The sequence below is a fragment of the Oryctolagus cuniculus genome, chromosome 1 (genome assembly GCF_964237555.1).
Source record: "Oryctolagus cuniculus chromosome 1, mOryCun1.1, whole genome shotgun sequence".
NCBI lineage: Eukaryota > Metazoa > Chordata > Mammalia > Lagomorpha > Leporidae > Oryctolagus > Oryctolagus cuniculus.
The window spans coordinates 7,046,300-7,062,038 of record NC_091432.1 but is presented as its reverse complement, the minus strand read 5'-3'; the positions used below and the strand labels follow the sequence as shown (position 1 = coordinate 7,062,038).

The 15,739-nt window shown below is 70.0% G+C and overlaps 1 protein-coding gene across 1 annotated transcript; it reads left to right on the top strand.

Moving 5' to 3' along the window:
• The first annotated feature begins 1,272 nt into the window (after nt 1-1,272).
• PLCB3 (phospholipase C beta 3) lies at nt 1,273-15,696 on the top strand. The gene is made up of 31 exons (XM_051833100.2): nt 1,273-1,520; nt 3,940-4,017; nt 4,289-4,357; nt 4,433-4,573; nt 4,728-4,807; nt 4,886-4,939; nt 5,011-5,086; nt 5,172-5,272; nt 5,742-5,908; nt 6,481-6,627; nt 6,862-7,102; nt 7,223-7,307; nt 7,388-7,574; nt 8,114-8,307; nt 9,361-9,457; nt 9,535-9,619; nt 9,774-9,898; nt 10,080-10,234; nt 10,330-10,491; nt 10,861-10,960; nt 11,045-11,149; nt 11,257-11,348; nt 12,079-12,226; nt 12,316-12,351; nt 12,429-12,615; nt 13,957-14,089; nt 14,182-14,258; nt 14,348-14,437; nt 14,534-14,591; nt 15,001-15,087; nt 15,176-15,696. The coding sequence occupies exons 1-31, from the start codon at nt 1,422-1,424 to the stop codon at nt 15,377-15,379; spliced, it is 3,660 nt and encodes a 1,219-aa protein (XP_051689060.2). The 5' UTR covers nt 1,273-1,421; the 3' UTR covers nt 15,380-15,696.
• Nucleotides 15,697-15,739: the final 43 nt, after the last annotated feature.

Here is a 15,739-nt window from a genome sequence, read left to right as displayed (position 1 = left end):
CTGGTGGTGTCTGGGTGTCGGGGTGGCTCTGCAGCCCCTGGGAGAGAGGCAATGGTCGTGAGTCCTGTCCCCCTTTCTTTGTCTTCCCAAGGGCAGGGAGTGGCTGTGAGAAGTCTGAGGCTGGACACCCCCCAGGAAGCTGTGTGACCTTGGGCAAGCCTCTTGCCCTCTCTGGGTCCCAGGTAGAGACGAGAATTGCAGCCTACAGAGCCAAAGCCAGAGCCTGGGAGGTTCACTGGGTTGGCGGCCAACACAGTGGGGATTTGGAGGGAGGCCAGTGCCCGGCGGGGCTCCTCTTGGGGGTCCGAGAGCCTGGGGCAAAGGGGCCTGCAGGCCTGTCCTCCTCAGCTGACCCCTCCTCCCCCAGAGCGGCTCCTTCTCTTTCTGGGTTTCTAGGTGACTTGGCTGGCCCCTCTGGATGAGTTCTACTTTAAACCTGCTGCTGCCACAGCCTCTGTATTGGGGGGGCTCCCACAGGGGCCCCCAGGCAGGTGCCCCCCCGGCTGAGCCCTGCGGGAGGGGCTGCAGCCCTGCCCCTCCTCCCATGCCTGGGACACAGATTTCAGGGCACCTACCCAGGGCCAGGCACTGCAGAGCGCCCCCTCCCCAACTCCCTCCTCTGGGCACACCCCCGAGGCTCGCACCCCTCTGGGTGAACAGCCCTTTGCGGTTCTGACAGAGGCCAGCAGTGCCACGCCGGTCTAGGGGTCTACGGCGCAAGCAAGGGGCTGTGCCAGGGTTCACTCTGGAGGCCAGGATGCCCAGGTCCTCAGAGGAGGCAGGTGCCTGGCTCCTAGGGATGGGGGTGGGGGAGGGCCGCCTGCCCGCGGGAGGCCCATTAGCCTGCTAAGTGCTCCCAGGGAGGGGCGCAGCGCTGCTGCCAGAGGGGGTGAGGCGAAGTGAGGGCACCGAGAGGGGGTGGGCTTTCTCTGCACTCAGCTAAGAGCAGCAGGGGCGGGGCTCTGCCTCCCCTGGCCCAAGGGCCGCCCCCCACTAGACCCTTGCTTGGTATCTCAGAAACCTCAGCGGCCCCTCTCCCATCCCTCCAGCTGCGCCCCGACAGCCTAAGGAATCACTCCCTGCTGAGCCACCCCAGCGAAGCCCCGCACTGCTCCCCGCGGCCCTCCGCCTCAATGCCCACTCCGGCTGCAGTCACCGCCCCGGCCGCCAGGGGGAGCCGGCGCGGGAGGGGGCGGGCCCGACGCCGAGGGAGGGGGCGGTGCCGCCCGGGCCCCGCCCCCGCCCCGCCCCGCCCGGGCCCCGCCGAGTCTCTGGTCGGTCCCGGACAGACTGGCGGGCGGGCGGGCGGACGCTGACGCCGCGGGGCTGGAGCGGGCCGCGCGGGAGCGCGCGGGCGAAGCAGCGGCGCCGTCGGTCCCCGTCGGGGCTCCGTGCGTCCCCGGCCCGCCCCTGGCCCGGCCATGGCGGGCGCCAGGCCCGGCGTCCACGCGCTGCAGCTGGAGCCGCCCACCGTGGTGGAGACCCTGCGGCGCGGGAGTAAGTTCATCAAATGGGACGAGGTAAGAGCGGCGGCCCCCCTGCTCCGCCCAGATCCGGGGACTCCTCCACTCGAGCTTGGCCGGGCGCCCCCCGGCCCAGCCTGGCTGCGCTCCAGGAACCAAGCCCCGAGTTGTCCCCGTGGTGAGACTTTGCCCCCCAAGACACCCCGTCTCTCAGCTCCGGATAATTTGGCCTCCGCTCCTCGCGCCGAGACTTTGAACCCCAATAAATGCAGCCCCCCCACGCGCTGGTCTCACTCCTGTCACATTAATTCTGGTTCCCCGCCTCGGCATGGCCCCCACACCCCTGCCCGGCACGGGGCTCCCTGGCTGGAGGACCCCGACCTCCACTCTGGCTGGGGGCATCCTCGTCTCTGGTGGGCGCCGCTGGGCCCCCGCTGGCCCATTCAAACCTTCCCCACCCTCCTGGGCTGGTGCCCGGGCCCGGCGCCCCGCGTCACCCCCCAAGTTCACCCACCCCGGGAACTTTGCTCCCCCTCCTTAGCCTCGGGACTTTGAACCCCAACGAGCCCTCTCCCCTTGTCTGCCTCCGCCGCTCCCCGGACGCCCAAGCTCCCACCTGCGCTGCCGCCCGCGGCCTGAGCCCCACCCACGGTCTCGCCGCCCCTCTCTGGCCCCCAGGGCCTCCACCCCGCCGGCCGGCTCCTCGCCGCTCCTTCCCAGTCAGGCCATAGGCCTGGAAGACTCGGCTCCTTTCCGGCTGGGTGGGGCGGGTAGGCGTGGGAGCTGGGGGGAGGGGCTGGGGGCGTGGCCCGGGCGGCAGGTGTGCCGGCCCGGGTGCCCCGGCGCCCCGTGGGGGGCCCGGGGAGACCCCTCCCCTAAGGCGGGCCAGAAGGGAGAAGTTTCTCCTTTGCCTTCCAGTCTGATAAACCCAAATAAGGAAGTGGAGGCCCGGAGAGGACCCTGGGGGTGGGGTAGGGGTGCTGCCAAGGGCTTGGGGCTGCCGGGCTGGGGCCTGGGCTGCCTTGGAAGGCAAGACCCTCGGGAAAGGGCTGGGGAGGGGCCTGGGGGTGCCCACAGAACCCCCCCCCCAGTACTGGGGGCTTCAGCTGTAGGGCAGCCTTGGGGATCCCAGCAGGACTGGCGCTGGGTGTCAGCACCCTGAGCTGGGGAGGCCCATGTACCCCAAAAGTTCCAGGGGCCTCCTGTGCCTTCTGTCCCCAGATCCACCCCCACCCCTGATCCCCGGTCTCTGTAAGCAAGGTTGGGCGGGGCTGGCGCTGTCCCGTTCTGCGGATGAGGAGACTGAGGTGGGGAACGCAGGGTCCTGCTCCTCTGCCTCTGGGTCCCTGCCTTGGGCCTGCAGCAAGACGGGCGGCCTGGTCTCGCGGCCTGTACAGTGGGGACGCACTGGCACGGAGCTGCGAGGGCGGAGGGCGGCCGTGGTGATGCCGGCATCGCCCACCAGACAGCGGCCCGCTGGGGGTGGCCCCTGGGGTGCGCGGGAGCTGAGGCGGGAGAGGTCTCCCAGCTCCCAGCTCTCGGAGTCACGCGGTGACCGTGGAGTATGCCGGGGACTGGGCCCCCAGAAAGTGGGGCCGAGACCCTTCTGCCCCTGGGACGACCCGAGCCGGAGCTCCCTGCCTGGTTCCGAGGCGGGGCGAGCGTCCCCCAGGGACTCGCGCTTCTGGAAGGTGGAGCCTCGGGGAGCCTGGGCAGCACAGGGTCCCATGGGACTCGGCAGCTGGCGGGGTCAGGCTTTGCAGCCTCTGTCCCGTCAATATTCCATGGTGGGCTGCTGGAGTGGGGGCTCCAACCGTCACAGGGCCCCGGGACCTTTGGGGTCCGCGGAGCCCAGGGCGGGGGCTAGGGAGGTGGGCTGGATTTCCGGGATTAAGAGGGAGAGGCCGGCGTCGCAGCTCACTAGGCTAATCCTCCACCTAGCGGTGCCGGCACACCGGGTTCTAGTCCCGGTCGGGGTGCCGGATTCTGTCCCGGTTGCCCCTCTTCCAGGCCAGCTCTCTGCTGTGGCCCGGGAGTGCAGTGGAGGATGGCCCAAGTGCTTGGGCCCTGCACCCCATGGGAGACCAGGATAAGTACCTGGCTCCTGCCATTGGATCAGCGCGGTGCGCCGGCCGCAGCGGCCATTGGAGGGTGAACCAACGGCAAAGGAAGACCTTTCTCTCTGTCTCTCTCTCTCACTATCCACTCTGCCTGTCAAAAAAAAAAAAAAAAAAAAAAGAGGAAGGGAGATAGGGCAGTGAGTGACCCAGGTGGCCATACCTTAGGGTGGTGCTGGGGCCAGAACACAGGCCGCACCCAGGATCTTGGTTTTGTCCTGAGGGCCTTGGGCAGCCTGGGGGGGGGGTGTGTGGCTGCAGCAGGCGTTGTCTCGGCCACTACTGGACACCGTGGCGTGGCGGCTGGAGGGGTCAGCAGCCCTCACTCCCTGACCCTGGCTGTCCTGTGCTGTCCCCAGGAGGCCTCCAGTCGGAACCTGGTGACCCTGCGCGTGGACCCCAATGGCTTCTTCTTGTACTGGACGGGACCCAACATGGTGAGGGCTGGCGCTGGCGCGGCTCACTTAGGCCCAGGGCCCCTGCCCCAGACCTGCGCCCTGCCTGAACCTCTACCCCCACTGCTGGGGGTGGGGCCCGGCGGCTGGCTCTGACCTCTCCCACGGCTCCCCAGACAGGAAGTGCTAAGGGTGGGGGCTGAGGCTGGGGCCACAGCCAGGAGGTGGCCACTCCCTGCTGGGTGTGGAGCCTGGGGGGCTCCTAGCTCCTGCCTGCAGCCTCGCAGACGCACCGTGGCCTCTGGTTCCCCAGGAAGTGGACACACTGGACATCAGTTCCATCAGGGACACGCGGATAGGCCGTTACGCCCGCCTGCCCAAGGTGAGTGAGGGCCCGGGACGGAGCACGAGAACCGGGCTGGGGGCGCCTGCTCACCCGCGGCCCTCCTCCACTCAGGACCCCAAGATCCGGGAGGTGCTGGGCTTCGGGGGCCCCGATGCCCGGCTGGAGGAGAAGCTGATGACGGTGGTGGCCGGGCCGGACCCGGTGAACACCACGTTCTTGAACTTCATGGCCGTGCAGGAAGACACTGCCAAGGTGAGCTGGGGCTGGGGGCGCCCCCAGGGTCTCTGCCCCCCTGGCTGAGTTGCTGCTCTCTGACTTGCTGGGTGCGGGCCGTGGCTGGGCTGGCCCCCGGCCCCCACTCACCACGGCCCCCCACCCCACCCTGCCCCGTGCGTGCTGCCCCCAGGTGTGGTCCGAGGAGCTGTTCAAGCTGGCCATGAACATCCTGGCTCAGAACGCCTCCCGGAACACCTTCCTGCGCAAAGCGTGAGCCTGGGCCGCTGGGGGGAGGGGTCTAGGTGGGCATCCCCGGGTGTGACCTTGCCACCGCCACCCCCAACCCAGGTACACGAAGCTGAAGCTGCAGGTGAACCAGGATGGACGGATCCCAGTCAAGAAGTGAGCACCCCCTCCCCCCCACAGCCTCTCCTGCCCCACCCCGGCGGCACTGACCCTGACCCCCCCTACAGCATCCTGAAGATGTTCTCCGCAGACAAGAAGCGGGTGGAGACCGCGCTGGAGTCCTGTGGCCTCAATTTCAACCGGGTGTGTGGGGTGCAGGGTGCCCCCCGCCCCAGCCCAGGGCTGGCTGTCGTCCCTGGGGTCTCACCACACACCCCTCGGCCCCCAGAGTGAGTCCATCCGGCCTGATGAGTTTTCCTTGGAGATCTTCGAACGGTTCCTGAACAAGCTGTGCCTGCGGCCGGACATCGACAAGATTCTGCTGGAGATGTGAGTGGGGCTGGGCCCTGCCCCCGGCTCCCGGCGCCCCCGGCCGGCCTCTGCTGAGTGCACCTTCAGCCCCGGGCGCGGGAGGGTGCTGCCCGTGCCAGAGCAGCAGGGGCCGGGCGGGGGCGTGGCCGCGGCTCCTGTTCCGGACAGCTTTGGGCTGGCCTCCTCTGGTGCTGTCCTCAGTCAGTCCACTCTGGACGAGGGCCCAGGGCTCCGCTGCGTCGCACCTGCCTGAGGTCCAGCACGCAGTGCGGGAGGACTGGAGGCGACCCGAGGCCTGGGACGGTGGCTGAGTGCCAACTCGTCTGGCGCCCCGACGGCACCCAGCGGTCAGGAGAGCTGCTGGGGCACCCGAGGCCCCGTGTCCCAGCCAGCGGACGCTGGGGGCAGCTGCAGCCCTCTGTCTCCCAGGGCCGGGGCTGGCGAGGCTGCAGCCTGACCCGGCACCCCCCGTCCCCTCCTCCCCCAGCGGCGCCAAGGGCAAGCCGTACCTGACGCTGGAGCAGCTCATGGACTTCATCAACCAGAAGCAGCGGGACCCGCGGCTCAACGAAGTGCTGTACCCGCCCCTGCGGCCCTCCCAGGCCCGCCTGCTCATCGAGAAGTACGAGCCCAACCAGCAGTTTCTGGAGCGAGGTGAGGGGGGCACAGGTGCCCTGGGAGAAGGTGGGGGGGGTGCTCCCGGGAGTGAGGTGAGGGGGGCACAGGTGCCCTGGGAGAAGGTGAGTGGGGGGGTGCAGGTGCTCCCGGGAGTGAGGTGAGGGGGGGGTGCAGGTGCTCCCGGGAGTGAGGTGGGGGGGGGCACAGGTGCCCTGGGAGAAGGTGGGGGGGGCAGGTGCTCCCGGGAGTGAGGTGAGGGGGGCACAGGTGCCCTGGGAGAAGGTGAGTGGGGGGGTGCAGGTGCTCCCGGGAGTGAGGTGAGTAGGGGGGCAGGTGCTCCCGGGAGTGAGGTGAGAGGTGCAGGTACTCCCGGGAGTGAGGTGAGAGGGGCAGGTGCTCCCGGGAGTGAGGTGAGTGGGGGGGTGCAGGTGCTCCCAGGAGTGAGGTGAGAGGGGCAGGTGCTCCCGGGAGTGAGGTGAGAGGGGCAGGTGCTCCCGGGAGTGAGGTGAGTGGGGGGGTGCAGGTACTCCCGGGAGTGAGGTGAGTGGGGGGTGCAGGTGCTCCCAGCAGCGGGAGGGCCCCAGCTGACCCTCTGACCCCGGCTCCAGATCAGATGTCCATGGAGGGCTTCAGCCGCTACCTGGGCGGGGAGGAGAACGGGATCTTGCCCCTGGAAGCCCTGGACCTGAGTGTGGACATGACCCAGCCCCTGAGCTCCTACTTCATCAACTCCTCGCACAACACCTACCTCACGGGTGAGCCCACGCCCTCGCCCTCACCCCCTGCTGGGCGCACGCAGGGCCTTCGGCACAGCTGCCTGTTCAGTAGCCAGTGCGGGGGTGGGGGGTGGGGGGCTGCCTGCAGGCAGGGAGGGCGGGGCTGGGGCCTCCTGGGGTTAAGGACTGGCTGGGGACTGGCTAGAGCGGGGTGGTGGTGGGAGCAGAGGGCGTGGCGGGCGGGTGGCCGTGGTGACACCCCCTGGCCCCCAGCGGGGCAGCTGGCCGGGACGTCCTCGGTGGAGATGTACCGACAGGCCCTGCTGTGGGGCTGCCGCTGTGTGGAGCTGGACGTGTGGAAGGGGCGGCCGCCCGAGGAGGAGCCCTTCATCACCCACGGCTTCACCATGACCACCGAGGTGCCGCTGCGCGACGTGCTGGAGGCCATCGCCGAGACCGCCTTCAAGACCTCGCCCTACCCCGTCATCCTGTCCTTCGAGAACCACGTGGACTCGTGAGTGGGGGCCCCGAGCCGGCCCCCCCCCCGGCTCTTCCCCCACCGACCCGGGGCCGCTCACCTGTCCTGTGTGCAGCTGCCCCCAGGGACCTCTGACCTCTGACCTCGGCCTTGCAGGGCGAAGCAGCAGGCCAAGATGGCCGAGTACTGCCGCTCCATCTTTGGGGACGCCCTGCTCATCGACCCGCTGGACAAGTACCCGGTACGGGGCCTGGGGCCGAGGCGGCGCGGCGGGCAGGTGGGCGGCGCCCCGGCGGGCCCTGACCCTTCTGTGCCCCCCAGCTGGCCCCCGGCGTGCCCCTGCCCAGCCCCCAGGACCTGATGGGCCGCATCTTGGTAAAGAACAAGAAGCGGCACCGGCCCAGCCCTCGCGGCCCCGACAGCTCGGTGCGCAAGCGGCCACTGGAGCAGAGGAACTCGGCTCTGAGCGAGGGCTCAGCCGCCACCGAGCCCTCCTCGCCCCAGCTCGGTAGGCCCGGCCCCACCTCGCTACGCCCCTCAGCCGCCCACTCCCGGGGGGCCATCGCCCAACCCAGCTGGGGCTCTGAATTCTGACCTCTGACCTCAGCGAAGCACAGCCCCACGCTTTGGGTGTGACCCCGACCCCCGTGCTGGGACCTCCCTGACTGTCATGCACTTCGCTGGGTCTCATCTCAGCTGACCTTTGCCCTCCTCTGTGCGGGTGGGGGGTCCCTCTCTGACCCCTTGACCCCTTGCTTGGCTGGGTGTGCCTCTGATGGAGCCCGGGCCGCCGACCTCCCAGGCCATCCTGCACCCGGCCGTTAAGGCTGTTGTACCCAGCTCCTGACTTCTCACCCCTCCCCTGCTGTATGTGACTCAGACCTTCACCTTTGACCCATGACCCTGAACTACCGTGGGTTGATACCCCTGGCCTCTCCTGTCCCCAGCTACACTGCCCTGTGCAGAGTCCCCACCCCCACCCCGATGTCCCCACCATGTGCACTGGGCACACCTCGGGCATCTGCGTGTGGCCCTTGTCCTCTGCAGGGTCCCCCAGCTCTGACAGCTGCCCTGGCCTGAGCAATGGGGAGGAGGCAGGACTGGAGCAGCCCAGCCTGGAGCCTCGGAAGTCCCTGGGTGAGGAGGGCCCGAGCCGGGGCCCTTATGCTGACCGTGAGGAGGAGGAGGAGGAGGAGGAAGACGAGGAACAGGCAGACCCCAAAAAGCCGACCACGGACGAGGTCCGGTGTCCAGGCAGGGTGGCGGGGGAGGGGCTGAGAGCGCTATGGTCAGGCCCTCCTGGAGGGCGTGTGTGTTGGGGGAGGGAGTAGGGGAGGGAGGAGGCTCAGGTAAACAGGCATGGAAACGAGTGTCAATCAGGCTTTCCGTGTGGGTGGGGGCGGGGCTGAGCGCCAGGAGCTGCAGGTGCTGCGGCAGGGTCTGGTGTCACGGGGAGGGCAGAGGTGTGGGCAAGCCGTGAGCTCTGTCCGTCTCATGTCTGTCCACTGGCTGTCGTGAGCTCCGCCCGTCTCGTGTCTGTCCACTGGCTGTCGTGAGCTCCGTCCGTCTCGTGTCTGTCCACTCGCTGTCATGAGCTCCGCCCGTCTCGTGTCTGTCCACTGGCTGTCGTGAGCTCCGTCCGTCTCGTGTCTGTCCACTGGCTGTCGTGAGCTCCGTCCGTCTCGTGTCTGTCCACTGGCTGTCGTGAGCTCCGCCCGTCTCGTGTCTGTCCACTGGCTGTCGTGAGCTCCGCCCGTCTCGTGTCTGTCCACTGGCTGTCGTGAGCTCCGCCCGTCTCGTGTCTGTCCACTGGCTGTCGTGAGCTCCGCCCGTCTCGTGTCTGTCCACTGGCTGTCGTGAGCTCCGCCCGTCTCGTGTCTGTCCACTGGCTGTCGTGAGCTCCGCCCGTCTCGTGTCTGTCCACTGGCTGTCGTGAGCTCCGCCCGTCTCGTGTCTGTCCACTGGCTGTCGTGAGCTCCGCCCGTCTCGTGTCTGTCCACTGGCTGTCGTGAGCTCCGCCCGTCTCGTGTCTGTCCACTGGCTGTCGTGAGCTCTGACTTTGGGGGCCCAGAGGGGATGGATGGCGGGGCTGCCCAGAGTCGCCTTCACTGGACCAGAGTTGGAGGGGAGCAGCAGGGGGGTGATGGGCAGGAATGGCTGGGAGCGCGTGAGTGCCCGAAGCCCTGGGCGGCGGGGAGGGGCGGGCAGCGAGGGCCCGGGGAAGGGGTCAGCACCTCTCTGGGAGAGCAGGTGCGGGAGCTCCCGGCACCGCTGACACGGGGTTGGGGTCACAGGGCACGGCCAGCAGCGAGGTCAACGCGACGGAGGAGATGTCGACGCTGGTCAACTACATTGAGCCTGTCAAGTTCAAGTCCTTCGAGGCAGCGCGGAGTGAGTGCGGGGGTGGGGGGTGGGGTAGGAGGCCCGCGCCCCCGCCAGGCCTGACGCGGCCCCACCTCCCCCCGCAGAGAGGAACAAGTGCTTCGAGATGTCGTCCTTTGTGGAGACCAAGGCCATGGAGCAGCTCACCAAGAGCCCCATGGAGTTCGTGGAGTATCCTGCCCAGGGCTGCGGCGGGGCGGGGCGGGGCGGGGCTGCGGCGGGGCGGGGCGGGGCGGGGCCTGGGCAGGGCTGGGGAGCCTCCGGGGGTCGGCAGGCCCAGGGGTGCGGGCTCCAGGCAGGCGTGGCCCCTGACTGCCAACCTCAGATACAACAAGCAGCAGCTCAGCCGCATCTACCCCAAGGGCACACGCGTGGACTCCTCCAACTACATGCCCCAGCTCTTCTGGAACGTGGGCTGCCAGCTGGTCGCGCTCAACTTCCAGACCCTGGGTGAGCCCTGGCCCCCCTCGACCTTGACCCCCGATTCCGCGAGCCCCACCCGAGCGACCTCTGGCCCCGTCTAATCCCAGAAACCTGGAACCAGACCCAGACGCACGCAGACCCCGGCTGACCCCCGGACCCTGATGCCCTTTGACCCCACCCTGACCCTGTCCTGCGCCGTGGCCCCCAGACGTGCCAATGCAGCTGAATGCCGGCGTGTTTGAATACAACGGGCGCAGCGGGTACCTGCTCAAGCCTGAGTTCATGCGGCGGCCGGACAAGTCCTTCGATCCCTTCACCGAGGTCATCGTGGACGGCATCGTGGCGAACGCCTTGCGGGTCAAGGTGTGGCCCGGGAGGGCTCGGCCGGGGTGTCCCGGGGGGTGGGAGAGGAGGCGGGGCTCTCGGCAGCCGCCTCACTGTCCCGGGCCTGCCCCCAGGTGATCTCGGGACAGTTCCTGTCCGACAGGAAGGTGGGCATCTACGTGGAGGTGGACATGTTCGGTCTCCCCGTGGACACGCGCCGCAAGTACCGCACGCGGACCTCGCAGGGCAACTCGTTCAACCCCGTGTGGGACGAGGAGCCCTTCGACTTCCCCAAGGTGAGCTCTGAGCCCGGCCTCCCAGGGCCCGGCTTCCCCAGGGTGAGCTCTGAGCCCGGGCAGCTGACTCCTGCCTCCCGGGGCCTCGGCTGCCAATCCGAGCGAGGGGCCAGCCTCAGTTGTTGACCCCCAGCTCACTCTGCAGCTTCTGTGCGGGCCACGCCCTGGCTCTGCCTGTCCTTGGCTCGGGGTCCTGATGGCCCGTGGCCGTCCCCTGGACCAGGGCCACAGAGGCGTGGGCAGCCATCCGCTCAATGGCACAGGTGACCGATCGACAGCTCATCAGAGCGTTAGGTGCCGGTGGCTGTGGCGTGGTGGCCACGCAGCTGTGGGTTGGCCCCGTGGCTCAGCGCCCGTCTCGGCCCGCAGGTGGTGCTGCCCACACTGGCTTCGCTTCGCATTGCGGCCTTTGAGGAGGGCGGCAAATTCGTGGGGCACCGGATCCTGCCCGTGTCTGCCATCCGCTCAGGTGAGGCCCCCGTGGGCCCTGGGCAGCAGGCGGGGTGGAGTTGGGGGTGGGCGGGGCCTGACGTCAGTGCCTCGGCCCCCCCAGGGTACCACTACGTCTGCTTGCGGAACGAGGCCAACCAGCCGCTGTGCCTGCCGGCCCTGCTCATCTACACGGAGGCCTCCGACTACATCCCCGACGACCACCAGGGTGAGCGGGCTTAGCCGGGGAGGGGGCGGGGCAAGGCCTGCACCTGCTGGGCCTGGGAGGCCGTGGGCCAGGGCGCCTGTCTGAGCCCCCTCTTGCGCCTGCCCCAGACTACGCAGAAGCACTCATCAACCCCATCAAGCACGTTAGCCTGATGGACCAGCGGGCCAAGCAGCTGGCCGCCCTCATTGGCGAGAGCGAGGTGAGCCCTGCGGCCAGGGGCCGTGGCTTCCGTGGGCGTGGGCGTGGGGAAGGCAGAGAAAGACCCGCAGCCTCCCTGCTCTCCAGCGCCCGCACCGGTGTGGAGCTGCGGGCCCAGGCGCCCAGGCTCGGCTCCGTGTCTTCCCGCAGTCCTGCTGCAGGCCCCCTCCCCCTGCCCAGAGAGCCTGCCGCCCTCCCTGGCTTCTTCTGTCTCACCCAAGGCCGAACATGCGTGCCAGGCCCGGCCTGAGCACTCTGTGCCTCCCTGCCCCCAGCCTGGCTCTGCCATCCCCAGTGTAGACCCAGGGGCGCCGGGTTCACCCGCACATCCAGGCCCAGTCCCCCTGGGGCCTGCGGCGGGAGGCCAGGCGGCTGCCATTAGGGGCTGAGCGGCCGCGTCCACTCTGTGGTCACTTCCTCCGCTGATTAAATCAGGAGCTAAGTGGCTGGCGCGGGATGGCGGACCATCACGGTCAGCCAGTGGACAGACAGGGAGGGGAGGGGCTCAGGGATGGAGCGGCTTTGGCTGGAAGGGCCTGGGAGCCCCCAGCTCCCACGTGGGCCTGGTGCACCTGTGCCTGCAGCACGCCCCGCCTGGGGAGGGGGCCCGAGAGGCTTCTCTGCTTCTTAGTTCTCAGCGCCCCCGGTTGCAGCCAGGTGCTGAGCTGGGTGCGGGAGCCCTGGGATGGGGGCCGCGGTGCTGGAGGCAGCGTCCTGCTCTGTCCCCTTAGGCTGGCCCGGACCCCAGCCCGGAGGCCCAGCCCCAGCAGCCCGGGGCCCAGCCGGCCCCAAACCCTACCCCCAGCCCCCTGGACACGTCCCCCCGGCGGCCGGCGGGCCCTGCCACCTCCCCCACCAACACGTCCCTCAGCAGCCCAGGTAAGGGGCCTTGGTCCCGCCCCCCGCGGGGGGGTGCAGCGGGGTGGGGGTGCCGTGCCACCTGTTCCACGCCCACTCCTGCTCCCCAGGCCAGCGGGATGACCTCATCGCCAGCATCCTCTCAGGTAGGGGCGGGGCCTTCCTGGAGGCGGGGCTCCTGGAGGCAGGCTCCGCCCACCTGCCGCCTGGCTCTGGCTTGCAGAAGTGACCCCCACGCCCCTGGAAGAGCTGCGGAGCCACAAGGCGCTGTCGAAGCTGCGGGGCCGGCAGGAGCGGGAGCTGCGGGAGCTGGCCAAGAAGCAGCAGCGCAAGGCGGCCGCGCTCACCCGCCGCCTGCTCGGCAGCCTGGCCCAGGCCGAGGGCAGCGGCCAGCCCCGGCCCGGCGGCCCGTGAGTGCTGTGGGCTGCGCGCCGGGCGTGGACAGCAGGGGGCGTGCGCACCTGGGTCTCCGCACCGGGCAGCGCCAAAGTGGCCCCCAGGGCTCCCCCTGGGACCCCGGGGGGAGGGGTCGTCCCTCGGGCTCCAGGCCTCGCCCACCAGGGCCCACCCTGTCCCCCAGCGTGGCCGCTCCTGGTTCCAGCGAACAGGCCTCCTGGCCTGCCTGGCCCGGCCGCCCCTCCATCTGCGAGATGCCCCCCAGCCCGCTTCCCTGCCCGCCCCTGCCCTCCTAGTCCCCGTCCCCGCCCACCCCTGCCCCCTTCCCTTCCCTGCCCGCCTCTGTCCTCCTAGTTCCCGTCCCCGCCCACCTCTGCCCTCCCCTGCCCCCTTCCCCGCCCACCCCTGCCCTCCTAGTCCCCTTCCCCACCCACCCCTGCCTGCCCCCACCCTCCCAGCCCCCTTCCCTTCCCCGCCCACCCCTGCCTTCCCAGCCCCCTTCCCCTCCCACCCCTGCCCTCTCAGCCTCCTTCCCTTCCCTGCCCCTGCCCTCCCCTGTCACCCAGCCCCCTTCCCCGCCCACCCCTGCCCGCCCCCACCCTCCCAGCCCCCTTCCCTTCCCCGCCCGCCCCTGCTCTCCCAGCCTCCTTCCCTTCCTGCCCCTGCCCTCCCCTGCTCTCCTAGTCCCCTTCCCCGCCCACCCCTGCCTGTCCCCACCCTCGCAGCCCCCTTCCCTTCCCTGCCTGCCCCTGCCCTCCTAGTCCCCATCCCCACCCACCCCTGCTCTCCCAGCCTCCTTCCCTGCCTGTCCCTGCCCTCCCCTGCCCTCCTAGTCCCCTTCCCTGCCCACCCCTGCCCCCCAGCCCCCTTTCCCACCAGCCCCTGCCCTCCTAGTCCCCTTCCCCGCCCACCCCTGCCCTCCTAGTCCCCTTCCCTGCCCACCCCTGCCCTCCTAGTCCCCTTCCCTGCCCTCCCCTGCCCCCATCCCCGCCCACCCCTGCCCCCAGCCCCCTTCCCCGCCAGCCCCTGCCCTCCTAGTACCCGTCCCTGCCCACCCCTGCCCTCCTAGTCCCCTTCCCTGCCCACCCCTGCCTTCCCAGCCCCTTCCCTGCCCACGCCCGCCCTCCCAGCCTCCTTCCCTGCCTGTCCCTGCCCTCCCCAGCCCCCCTTCCCCGCCCACCCCTGCCCGCCCCCACCCTCCCAGCCCCCTTCCCTTCCCTCCCCTCACCTGCCCCCCAGCCCCTTTCCCTGCCCTCCCCCACCCTCCCAGCCTCCTTCCCTGCCTGCCCCTGCCCTCCCCTATCCCCCCGCCCCTTCCCTGCCGTGGACCCTCACGCAGGCTGCTTCCCCCGCAGGGGCGCGGCTGCCGTGGTGGAGGACGGGAGGCGCCGGCAGGAGTTCCAGAACCAGCAGGTGCAGAGCCTGTTGGAGCTGCGGGAGGCTCAGGCCGACGTGGAAGCCGAGCGGAGGCTGGAGCACCTGAGACAGGTGAGCCGGGCCTGGGGCGCCGCCCACGCAGGGCCGCCTCCCGGGGGGCCGCGCCGTGGCCGCGGGGTCACCGGGGCTGCCCGTGTCCGCAGGTGCAGCAGCGGCTCCGGGAGATCGTGCTGGACGCGCACTCGGCGCAGCTCAAGCGGCTGAAGGAAGTGAATGACAGGTGCTGGAGGCCGTGGGGGGCTGGTGCCCGGGAGGGGGAGGCAGAGCCGCCGCCCCCGCCGACCCCTCGCCCCACGCGTGCTCCGCCAGGGAGAAGAAGGAGCTGCAGAAGATCCTGGACCGGAAGCGCCACAACAGCATCTCGGAGGCCAGGACCAGGGAGAAGCACAAGAAGGAGGTGTAAGGGGGCGGGGCGTGGGGCGGGGCGGGGCGTGGGGCGGGGCCGGCGCGGGGCGGGGCCGGCGCTGAGCCCCCTCCCCCGTCTGCCTGGCACAGGGAGCTCACCGAGATCAACCGGAGGCACATCACCGAGTCGGTCAACTCCATCCGGAGGGTGAGTGAGCCCCATCTCCCGGGGACCTGGCCTGGAGCCGTGCGGCCCTTGAGGGGCTTCTAGAACCTTCCGCCCTGGACCCGGCAGCCCCCTGGTGCCAGCGTCATGGCGGAAGCCACCTCCGCAGCAGCTCCCGCGTCCCCGGGGCCGTCATGTTGCAGTCCTTGCCCGCTGATCGCTTTTTAAGTTGTTTGTTTGAAAGGCAGAGGCAGATGAGAGAGAGAGAGAGAGAGAGAGAGAGAGAGAGGTCTTTCACCTGCTGGTTCACTCCCCAGATGCTGGGGCTCAAGTCTGGGTCCCACGCGGGGGCTAGGGGCAGCCACGCGGGGCTCCCAGGTGTGCAGGAGCCGGGGTCAGCGCCGGCCGGACCCGGGCCTGCCCCTGCGCGCTGACCCCCCCGCCCCCACAGCTGGAAGAGGCCCAGAAGCAGCGGCTCGAGCGCCTGGTGGCGGGGCAGCAGCAGGTCTTGAAGCAGCTGGCGGAGGAGGAGCCGGAGGTGAGGCCGGGGCGCGGGCACGGGCGCGGGCGCGGGCGGCGCGGCGGGCGCGGGCCCGGCCTCCTCCCACGGCCTCCTCTTCCCACAGCTGCTGGCCCAGTTGGCCCGGGAGTGCCAGGAGCGGCGGGCCCGGCTGCCCCAGGAGATCCGCTGCAGCCTGCTGGGCGGGACGCTGGAGGGGCTGGGGGACGGGCCCCTGGTGGCCTGCGCCAGCAACGGGCACGCGCCGGGCTCGGGCGGGCACGCGCCGGGCGCCGACCCCGAGAGCCAGGAGGAGAACACGCAGCTGTGAACTGGCCGAGCGAGGTGGCGCGGGGCCGGGGTGGGCGCCGGGCGCGGGCGGGAGGCCACCACACTAATGCGTCCTTTTTTTAAAAAACAAAAAAACACACAAAAACAAAAAACCTTTTTATCTTTAGAAATTTTATTTTTTTAAGCCCTGGGCAAGCATCCCACACTAACTCCCTTCCTTCCTGCTCAGGGGCTCCACTGGACTCCTCCCCCAGCCTCACCCTGGGAGGGGCCTGGTCCCGCAGGTGGGCGCTGGGGGGCTCCCGGGCTTTCTTTAGTCCCTGGGGACTCTTCGCGAATAAACGTGCATTTCAGGGACCCTTGTGCAGCGTGCTTGGGGCCCCAGCTCTGCCTCTGCGCT